The sequence below is a fragment of the Alligator sinensis genome, unplaced genomic scaffold (genome assembly GCF_000455745.1).
Source record: "Alligator sinensis unplaced genomic scaffold, ASM45574v1 scaffold1003_1, whole genome shotgun sequence".
Lineage (NCBI taxonomy): Eukaryota > Metazoa > Chordata > Crocodylia > Alligatoridae > Alligator > Alligator sinensis.
The window spans coordinates 385,964-397,525 of record NW_005842557.1 but is presented as its reverse complement, the minus strand read 5'-3'; the positions used below and the strand labels follow the sequence as shown (position 1 = coordinate 397,525).

General features: G+C 42.6%; 1 protein-coding gene across 6 annotated transcripts in view; it reads left to right on the top strand.

The window, feature by feature from the left end:
* COL6A3 (collagen type VI alpha 3 chain) overlaps nt 1-11,562 on the top strand; it is a 122,112-nt gene that overhangs the window by 21,785 nt on the left and 88,765 nt on the right. For 4 of the 6 annotated variants that reach the window (XM_014523989.2, XM_006032252.2, XM_014523990.2 and 1 more), the window contains exons 2-3: nt 9,160-9,303; nt 10,867-11,484. In XM_014523989.2, coding sequence (XP_014379475.1) covers nt 9,216-9,303; nt 10,867-11,484 — 706 coding nt within the window. In that variant the 5' untranslated portion in view covers nt 9,160-9,215. The remainder of the gene's footprint in view (nt 1-9,159; nt 9,304-10,866; nt 11,485-11,562) is intronic. The other 2 variants (XM_014523991.2, XM_014523992.2) reach the window with 1 other exon arrangement.

Here is an 11,562-nt window from a genome sequence, read left to right as displayed (position 1 = left end):
AAGAGTGCTTCATGCTTATGTCACTGCAGTGGGCTTTAGAAGAATTAGGCTCAATTCCTGGCACTACCACAAGCCCCCAACAGACTTATTAGTCAGGTGACTGAGATTTTCAAAGCCATCTAGAAAATTTAGATGGGACTTCACACCCTAATTACCTAGGTAGCCTCAAATGTCTCACCCTTAATTTCTTTGTACCTTGATTCAATTCACCACTTATACCAGTGATGGCCAAACATTTTTGGCAGACGTGCCACAACCTAAGTCCCACACTCTCCAAGTGCCACTGTCATCCTGACTTTGCTGCTCTGCCTTCTGCTTCCTGTCCTGGGCTCCCTGCCCAATCTGTTGCTCCAGTCCCTGCTCCTTCCCCAATCTGCTGCATGCCACAAACAGAGGCTGCCTATGCCACTTATGGCACATGTGTCATGGGTTGGCCACCCTGATCTACGTCATGAAGATAAACAGCATTTTGCTATGAGACAAGAGCATGGTAAAGACAAACACAACAAAGAGTGCAAGGGGCTCAAGATACATGGCACTACATCATGATCAGTACTTCATATTTTGATCTCTACTCAGACAGTTTAAAAACATGTTGGATATCTTTTCATATCTTATAGCATACTATCCAAGTTTTTCTAGCCTGAGCCTAGACTACATCAGTTGAAAGTAGACTACATCAGTAAAAGCCTGTAAACAAGCTCGTATAATCCTATGCACTCTTAATATCAAACTCTAAAAAACAAATAGTTTACATTGGTTCCATGGGCGACTCGTGCCGGCTTAGTCCTGCTCACCAGGGTGGGGAGGTCCCCCACGGCCGATCTCACTGCCCTGACCCCCACAGCCACTTCCAAGAGTGGCTGCAGCTGCTTCTGGGAGTGGCTGCAGCGATTGGCCGGTGCTTGTGGGGGGGGCACTGGTGCTCCCGCCTACCCCCCCGCCCATCGCCTAAGCGGCAAGTGCGGCTGGTCAGAGGGTGCACTGGTGCTCTCAGGGGGTGCACATGCAACCCCATGTATCCCCTATGCGTCACCACTGATTGGTTCTTTCATATTAGTTGAGAAAAGATTAATTTTCATACATTCATTCATTCACTGCATATGCTCTTCCATCTCCTTACAGGCCAGATGTTCTAGATTAAGGAGTTTGACTAAAAGATGAAAGGCAGACCATCTGTAGTCAATAAATGGAAGAATAATAATAATATAAAATGTATACCCAGTGGCATAACAAGTAGAGTTGGTGCCTGGGGCAAGCCCTACAGGAGAGCAGGGTGGGGGATGTGGGTTCTGAAAGCAGGGGCATGGATGGTCCCAAGAGTTGGGGGTGGAGGGAAGAGGCATGAGGGTGCAGTGTTGCCCGTGCCAGGAACTCCTAAATAGTCCTCAGCTAGGTTGCTGCTTCTGCTGCTGCTGTGTACTCTTCCCACCCTAGGTGTTGCTCTAAAAAGGAGCAGCAGCAGCAGCAGCAGCAGCCAGAGAGTGGTTTGGAGTTTCTGGCATAGGTATGGTGCTAGGCATGGACTCTGCAGAGGGTGAGGGGCGATTCTGGCACTACTTCTAAGTCAGCACCCATGACAGGTGCCCTTCTTGCCCGCCCCTAGTTACACTACTGTGTATGCCTTTTAGAAAAAAATATTACCAGTCTAATCAGATTACACACATTAGTCACACTTATGTGAATAAAGCCAACATAACTGTGAGGCCTCTCATTTGGACTGTGTATTTTATTTTAGATATCTAATCAGTTAGTAGCTTAATTTTTACTGTTGCAACAAATGCTAATAAATCAACCTAACATGAATCCCTGTAGTGCTTGTAGAACCCAGTTTTCACAGAGAGGAACTTTTCCAACAAGGCAGAGGGAGATTAGCATGAATCATTCTTCTCATTTTGTGCAAAAGTAGGACCCATGCCACAGATATATATCTTTGTGTCATAGTACACAGGTGAATAATCTCATGGCAAGCAATGAATGAGCCTGTCCCCACAGCTAAGCTTGCATGCGTATGCGAGTGTTTGCAGGAGCAGGGAATGGGGGCTTTGCTATTGACTCAGGGGAGCCAAGTTTTCACCTTTTGTTGTTTGCAGATTTGAAATAATTAAACAGAAGGATCTCCAAGGGAGCTGCATGTAGAAGAAAACAATGGATAAGTCTGTGAAAAAGGCCTTACAGAGAAAGGCAAACTAACTCATATAGCCTAAGGCTGTTTTTAGTTATGCAAAGTTATTATCTAATACTTATCATATGTTTGTCATATGGTTTTCCAGTATGAACTGCTGTCTTATGTTTGACAAATTGATGGAATGTAAAATATATTGGACCAAATCCTCAGCCGATGTAAATTGGCTCAGTTCCATTGAAGCTAATAGCATTATATTGATATATTCAAGCTGAGGATTTTGTTCATTATTCCCAAGGGTTCCATCATATTTTGAGTTCACAGAGTGCTTATTATTTATCCTTTGTATTATGGTAGCAATTGGGGGTCCCCAGAGAATGAATCTCTGTTGTGATGACTTATGGAAAGGAAAAAAGAAAGATAACAAAGTTCAATGTATTTAGAAATAAAGGATCAGGTCATCCTTGTGTTGCTCCACGCAGCCACTCCTACAGTTCAGTTCTTCACAGTCCATTTTCTTGAGAAGAATTACAAGAGGGAACCCAACATTATGAGGCATCTGAGGGAATTGTTGGTTGTAGCCGTGTTGGTCTAAGGACACAGGCAGACAAGGTACTTTGGATAGATGAGATATTTTTTATTAGACCATCTAAATAGTTGGAAAAATTATTCTTTGCTAGCTTTTGGGCGCACACACCCTTCTTCAGGCAGATTCTTAATATGCCTGGAGTATGTTTCACGGTAGATGTTTCATATGTGTTTGTGCCTGAAAGCTTGGAAAGAACAATTTTCCCAACTATTTAGTTGGTCTAATAAAAGATTTCACATTTACCCAAAGAACCTTGTCAGTGGGGTTTAAGCATTTATCTGTCTACTGAAAGTAAGGTGAGTGTACACATGGAATGGCCAGGATCTGTGACTTCTGGGCTTTACAGATACGTGGGGAAGGGCTGAGCCAGACCATCCTTCTGCCTTCTACCAGAGATTCAGCAAAAGCCACATGCATGTGTTCTTTAATGTGTTCTTTACTCATGTGCATTACTCACTAAGGACTCCTTACAGGATTTCTGTGTAGGAATCTGGGGACAGAGGAGGAGATGGTACTGCTGAGATCAGCTGCTTTCTTTTGCTATCTTCTTCTGCTACCCTACCCAGAGTGCTTCAGAGGGGTAACTCCATTGAAACTTCTCTGGAAAGTATTTTTAGGCAGGCTGGGATCAGCGGTGTCCAACTTTTTCCAGGGCCATGGGGGTGGGAAAGGAATTATACTTACCACTGGAGGGGCGTGGGGGATAGGGAGGGGACAGGAGTCATTCCTGCCTAGGCTCTCCTCACTTGAGTGCCAGCTGCTACTGTTGCTGTTCTAACAGTGCAGGCTGGGCTGCTACCGGAGGGACACACAACAGATCCAGGGGCCCCTCACGGTGCTTCATTCACCTCCCTGTCCCCATGAGTAGGGCTGACCCTCCCACGGCAAAGCCTCCCAGGAGAAGGGGCATCATTCCACCTCCTTTTCCTGCCAATCAGATACAGTGCTGGGCATGATGCTGCTCCTGCCTGGTTCCCTATGATTGGGCTCTGTAGGGCTCTTTCTGCCATGAAACAACTCCTAGTGAGGAGGAGGCAATACTAATGCCCCCTCTAAGTCAGTGGCCAGTGTCGGTGTCCCTTACGTCATCCTGGTGACAGTACTAGGTGGAATGACAGTGACTTGGAAGTAGCCCACTTTCCCTTATTGATGGCTCCCTGAGCATAGTCCTTTTCGCTCATAGAAGTGGAGGGTACAATCAATCATAATTGTTATTTATATGTGTTCTTAGGTTTCACTTTCACTGCAGTGAACAAAAGCTTTGAAATTGATTTTAATGGGAGTAGGAAGGAGCTTTTACTTGCTAAAATAATACTTTTCTAAGTTTTATAATGATGGTAATATTACTCTCAGCTATGATAGTTGTCTCTATTAAGTCAACATTTGCCAACTTTCTTAATAATTAGAATAGAAAATAATTGTTACATGCTAAGTATTGGCTCCTGTTGACTTTTTAATGGCAGTCACTCAATATAATCATTTCCATGTTCGTGAATAATTAAGGCATTTACTTTGATTTCTTTCATGCAAAGTAAATAACTTTAATGTTGTGAGCAAAGAAGCAAAGCTAGAAGAGAGACGAGGGATACAGCCATGCATACCATCTGGAACAGTAAACATTGTGGATTCTTTCTCCTAAGTAGGAAAATATGTGTGCATTTTGGATTCTCAATAATTCATAACAAACTGAGTGTATGTTTCCTGGATCTCTTGCATTTCCTTGAAATATGTTGGGCCATATTCTTAGCTTATGTCAATCACTGTTGTCCTGCGGAAGTCAATGGAGTGGTGATGATTTATACAAACTGAGGAACCGGATCAGATTAAACCCACTATGAAAAGACCGTGTGTAAAATTATTTCTCTGTGTAGAGTTAACTTCTCCAATTATGCTTCAGTTTCCTGAATTTTCAAAGGTTCAGGACATGTAGATTTATTTACAGCTGTTTTTTGTCAGTTGTGTAACTTGCAAGGATTGAAGCAAACTCATTGTTCTTTTCGTTAATGGTCCTGGAATCCTTTGTACCACTTGCCAACTCAGTTAACTTAGTGAGGGCTAAGAATAGCAGAAAGGAAAAAGGATGTAATTACTGATGTTGACCTGATTTAATACCTGGCATGTTTGAATCTCTCCTGGCTCATTTGAAAGATTGATCTCATTTTGGGGAGAAATAAATTCTAAATCAGCGGGGGGCCAACACACGATTCTGTACAGCTGTGGATGGGGATTAATTTCCTTATGCTAACTTGCTGTTTGTTCCAACCTCTTCTATCTCCTTCTTCATAGTGCCTTTACTTCAGCTGCACTCCAGCTACTTTCCCTTTTGTCCTTCTATTAAAATACAAGGACCAAAAAAAAAAAAAAGGAGTTAACACTAATTTGCTAGTTTACTGCTATCTCTCTTTTCAGTGCCCTTCCCTTACAAAGTCTATTTAAATTGCAAGCAATTTGTGGCAAAGACTGCCCACTATTCTGCCTTTTACAGTGCCTATGTAATGGAGCCCTAATTTTGGTTAGTCCCTATGCATTATTGAAGGAGTAGTTTTAACTAATAAAAACAATGCACACACTGCCAGTTTCCTCTTGAGATTTCAGTAATCTTAGGCTGAATTTGGCCATGATAAAATACAATTTTCTTTGGATCTTTTTGACTTGCTATTGATTTTCAATTATACATAATTCTTTGTGTGCATGCACGTGTCATGCAACACACTCATTTGTAACTAATTAATTCATATTGTGATTAACACGTAGAATCCTCAGTCGTGAACAAGATCCGAACAAGTCCCAGTGGTGCCAAGCACTGTAGAAACACAGAATAAAGAGACCATCCCTGCCATCAGTGACTTGCAATCTAGTGTTGGTGATAGAAACATTTCACCAAGTAGGAAACAGAGATCAGCAGTGAGATTATGAGTCAACTCTCCAGTTGATATTAATCTGCATACTTCTACTGACTTCAGTGGAGTCAATTGATTTGCATCAGCTGTGGATCCAATGCATTACAACCGCTGTAGTTGACAGATGTTATGTAACTGTTTTCAGTTCATGCTGCTTTGTCCAATGATAGGACATAGATTTTAGATTTTTTCATACATTTAATACATTTTTAGGGTTGGAAGGAACCTCAGTAAATCATTGAGTCCAACCCTCTGCCCTGGGTAGGAAAGAGCGCTGTCTTAAGGCACCTGTGTCTCTGGCTTTTCATTTTCATTTAGAGCTAGACAATGGGCAGAACAGTTCATCTGCACAGGTTTTCAAGGATATGTAAGAATCTTCTTTATGCCCATTTGTAGGTGACTTTGGCTTTGTGTCTAGATCAGTGGTTTTCAACCTCTGGTCCATGGACTCCTAGGGATCCATAGACTACGTCTAATGGGTCCATGAAAGATGATTATGATCCATCAAAAGTATGTGAATACCCACACTTACAATTCAAAGGGGCCCACACCTCCATTCAAAATTTCAAAAGGGGTCAGCACCTCCATTCAAAACATTTTCTGCAAATGAAAAAAGTTTGAAAACCACTGGTTTAGATGCATAGGAGTAAGCAGGCGGAGGACAGGAGAATCACAGATCTGCCTTTGAAGTGCACTAGACTTCATTGTGGAAGCAGTGATGTGGGGCGGGGAGCAGTAGCTTATTGCTGATAATGGACGCCATTCCTTCCCACAAAGCTGTATCCCTTGGGGATAGATCAGCACCCCCCATATAATTCGCCCTGATCATTTTTCAACAAACTGCAGCTATGTAGAAGTCTATTTTCCATTCTATTTCTAATATCTTTTACTGGTTAGTTAGAAAACATTTTCCTTTCCAAATTTCCATTTAGCAAACATTCATTTTTCCTATTTTTGAAGAGGTGTTCAGTTTCCTTACCTATTTTATTTTTAATGTCCATCAATAGCCACTTCTATTTTTAATTTTTTTTCCATGAAAAAAACAGTGTTTTTTATGCATCCTGGTTGGCCACAATATTAGGATAGGAACACCATCTAAATATTATTTTGTTTAACTGAGGCTACAGAGCAAATTGAAGTTGTATAAATTATTGGGAGGTAGGGAGCCACTGACGACTGGACTTGACTTGTTATGGGACAGATTTTCTTCCCTTTTACCCTAGTGAAAATCTATTGAAGGCAATGAGCTAAATTCAGCTTTGGCATAAACAAGCTGCTCTCCCCCTGGAATCAGGAAAAATTACATTTTCTTACACTAGTGCTTAATTTGGTCCAAGGACATTTCAGAGGTATTCTTGCAATATATTTATAGAATGAGACACTCAGAAAAACAGGATTGAAAGGGACCTCAAGAGGTCATTTAGTTCAGCCCCCTATGTCTGTTTAAACCATGCCAGACAAATGTCTGCTTTAACCTTCACTTAAAAACTTCAAATGAGATGGATTCCTCAACTAAAAAAAAAAAAGCCTTCGATCTGGTGTCCCATAATTGCCTCTTGGAGAAACTGGCCAATTGTCGCCTTGGGTCCTCCACGATCCGCTGGCTGGAAAATTGGCTCCGGGGTCGGACCCAGAGGGTAGTAATCGATGGAAGTCACTCATCGTGGTGTCCTGTGACCAGTGGGGTCCCCCAAGGCTCTGTCCTTGGACCCATACTGTTCAACAATTAATGTTGTGGACACTGGAGTCAGAAGCGGACTGGCCAAGTTCTCCGATGACACCAAACTTTGGGGCAAAGCATCCACACCAGAAGACAGGCAGGTTATCCAGGCTGACCTGGACAGGCTCAGCAAGTGGGCGGATAAGAATCTGATGGTGTTCAACGCCGATAAATGCAAGGTTCTCCACCTTGGGAAAAAAACCCCGCAGCATCCTTATAGGCTCGGCAGTGCTATGTTGGCTAGCACTATGGAAGAAAGAGACTTGGGGGTCATCATTGACCACAAGATGAACATGAGCCTGCAATGCGATGCGGCGGCTAGTAAAGCGACCAAAACGCTGGCTTGCATCCATAGATGCTTCTCAAGCAAATCCCGGGACGTCATTCTCCCCCTGTACTCGGCCTTAGTGAGGCCGCAGCTGGAGTACTGTGTCCAGTTTTGGGCTCCACAATTCAAAAAGGATGTGGAGAAGCTTGAGAGAGTCCAGAGAAGAGCCACACGCATGATCAGAGGTCAGGGAAGCAGACCCTACGATGACAGGCTGAGAGCCCTGGGGCTCTTTAGCCTGAAAAAGCACAGGCTCAGGGGTGATCTGATGGCCACCTACAAGTTTATCAGGGGTGACCACCAGCATCTGGGGGAACGTTTGTTCACCAGAGCGCCCCAAGGGATGACGAGGTCGAATGGTCACAAACTACTTCAAGATCGTTTCAGGCTGGACATAAGGAAGAACTTCTTTACTGTGCAAGCCCCCAAGGTCTGGAACAGCCTGCCACCGGAGGTGGTTCAAGCGCCTTCATTGAACACCTTCAAGATGAAACTGGATGCTTATCTTGCTGGGATCCTATGACCCCAGCTGACTTCCTGCCCTTTGGGCGGGGGGGCTGGACTCGATGATCTTCCGAGGTCCCTTCCAGCCCTAATGTCTATGAAATCTATGAAATACTCTATGTCAAATGTTGTTGTGGTTAACAGCTCTCCTAGCTAGAAAGTAGTATCCAACCTGTCAGCCTTGCAATTTCAGCCCTTTACTTTTTGAAAGAAGAAGAGTACACCATAGAGTCCTTAGTAAACAGGATTTGGATTTGCCTGAGAGAACTCACTGATTTACTAGCTCAGTGCCTTAACCACTCATCCATAACTAATACACCCTGCCTAACATTGATTTAGTTAGCTTGAGCACTGGTAGCAGTAAATCCCTAATGATCTTGGTTTCAATCAAGCAAGTACCTAGACTCCTGGGCACAAGCAGGATTTTTCAACCTATTCTGAAGCCCATGCTACTACAGCTTCATTGCTTTTGGTACCTGAACTAGGGAGATTAAAGCTAATTTTGATAACTTTGTCTACACATGCTGCAACCACACTTCTAGAGTACAGTGGTAGAAATGGAGTAGTGAGAGGAGAATTTGGCCTGTTATGAGGTACATCCTATCATCTTTTCATTTCCAGACCTCTCATCAAAACCTGCGGGAATTCTACGGAAAAATCTATAATAGGCTTATGTCCTGTGTTACTTAGGGACCCTATACTTTTCTTGTTCATTAGTAGAGTTTTCCATGGACATGAGGGGAAAGTTGCAAAGCAGAGATCACTGACTGAGGAAAGTGCTTATTATCATCATCATCACTATTACTTCTACTGCAGTTTATTGTATGCATAGTGTTTTGCAGGTCTGCTAATGGATTGTGCCATGTGCTGTATATGCTCATGCCCAGGCCCAGGCTCATGCCCAGGCCTAGCCCTACAACTGTGTTGTGAAATCGTTATTAGAGCTGAACTGAGAATGCTATTTACACTGACAATGTCTCTGTTTCTATTTAGGTCACACATTGGTGCTTTGAAAAACAAAAAAACAAAATAAACAAAAAAAAATCAATATGAGGAAACATCGACATTTGCCCATAGTGGCAATCATTTCTATCATACTCTCTGGCTGTTGTATGGTTGAGGCTCAGCAACAAGAAGGTAAGTCCTTGGCGTCTTTAGAGAATTTGTAAAAATGTGATGCTTTCTCATGAGATGTTTCTAGAATGTTTTTAAATGTGCATGTTGAAAATGCATTGTGATTTGCCGGCATTGCTGATGGAGAATTAGCCCAAGCATACTACTAGCTTATTCTTTGCCAGCTCATTGGGCTAAACATCATTTCACGTACATCCCTTAGAAAACACTCAAGTTTTCTTATGTAGGCACGTAAATAGCAAATAACGATGTTTTGCATGAGAATATGACTTTGCCAGTAGAGTGTTAACATTTAGTGTGTTATCTATGTATTATCCATGCAGAACTATTCTGCCTCCCTTATATGTATGGAAAAACCTGGATAGGGAAATTGAATGTTGTAACGGCAAAACCACCAAATTCCAGCCATTGACATGGATGACCACTCCCCTGCATTGTTGCAGAGAGAGGTTCATTAGCTTTTTGAAAGGATATAATAGCTTATTTTGTATTGTAACTAATTTACTAGGGGTCTGCATAAGGTGAAAGTTATTGGGGAACAGAATTCAATCTGGCACCTTAATTTTTGCAATTACTTAGGTCATGTTTACACTAATGGTCTCTCTAAAGTCCAGAGGGCTCCTTGTGTGAACAAATATTGCAGGATTTGGCCCATATTAACTAAACCAGTGATTCCCAAACTGTAGTCTGTGGTGGTCCACAAGACCATGGTAAGTTGACCAGGACCTGTCCCCTGTTGGTCAATTAAAAGTTTGATGATAAGAGTGTATGGTTGTCCATGAGATATGCTGAGGGTTAACAGTGGTCTGCTAGTCCAGAAGGTTTGGGAATCACTGCTGTAAATCTCATGCAAGAAATATTTGTATATATTAGCAGTGTTCAATATCTAAGCTTGCATTTTGACTGGCCAGAAAGATTTCCTGGGCCTAAAAGTCCATTGTCATATGGTTTGGGTATTAGTGGGACTTTAAACCTGTAATAACATTAAGCAGTAATTGTGACTTTCAGACTCAAATCCAGCAAAGCACTGGAGCAAATGCATGACTGACTTAAGGTTCATAAGGAGTCCCACCCCAGAAGGGCTACTTGCCTGCTTGGAGTTGCACACATGATTCAGTGCTCTGCTGGATGGAGCTGTGGTGCCAGTAAGGGGAAGTAGAGGCACAGAACTTCAGTGAAAGCACATGGAAGAAATTCTCTCAGACTAGTGCAATAGCTTTTGAAGACAGAAGGAACATGACTTCTGCTACGCACTATGAAATGGTGCAGTGCATGCTCCTCCCCTGCTAAATGCTGTCCCTTCTCACCTTTGTGTTCTCTAAGTACAGTCTGGGACAAGCCCCTGTGCAGCTATAAAGGAGGACGGCTTCTTGCACCCTTTCATCTACTTGTGTTCCTGTGTAGGGGTATTCACAGTCCAGTTTACAGAGATCCTTCTGTTCTGTCCTGCATTATGAAAGAAATATGAGTTTCACACTGAAGATGTGAAATAGGCCATGCTTTAAAAAAGTGTTTGGGCAACACGGAAATATTCAGCTGACCTGTAGAAAATCTGTTTTTTTAAAGATGTCAAAATCGTTGCTGCGGCTGATATAATATTTCTAGTGGATTCCTCTTGGAGCATTGGAAAGGAACATTTCCAACTTGTTCGAGAGTTTCTATATGATGTTGTAAAATCTTTAGATGTGGGAGAGAATGATTTCCATTTTGCTCTGGTCCAGTTCAGCGGAAACCCACACACAGAGTTCCAGTTAAACACGTATCGCTCTACCCAAGATGTCTTGTCCCACATTTTGAACATGCCTTATATGGGGGGAGGCACCAAGACTGGAAAAGGATTAGAATACCTAATTCAGAACCATCTCACTAAAGCTGCTGGAAGCAGAGCAAGTGATGGCACCCCCCAGATTATTATAGTGTTAACGGATGGACGATCTCAAGATGATGTGGCTCTGCCATCATCTGTCCTTAAGTCTGCTGATGTAAACATGTTTGCAATTGGAGTGCAGAATGCAGTGGAAGGGGAATTAAAGGAAATAGCAAGTGAACCACTCGATTTGCACGTTTTCAACCTAGAGAACTTTACTGCTCTCCACAACATAGTAGGAGACTTAGTGGCAAGTGTTCGTACATCTATGACTCCAGAAATGGCTGGAGAGAAAGGAGTGGTTAAAGACATCACAGGTAATGGCAAACTGCTGTGCTGTGTCTTTGCCATACTGATATCTGAAATAGGTATGGCAATTGCTGGTATTGCACTGT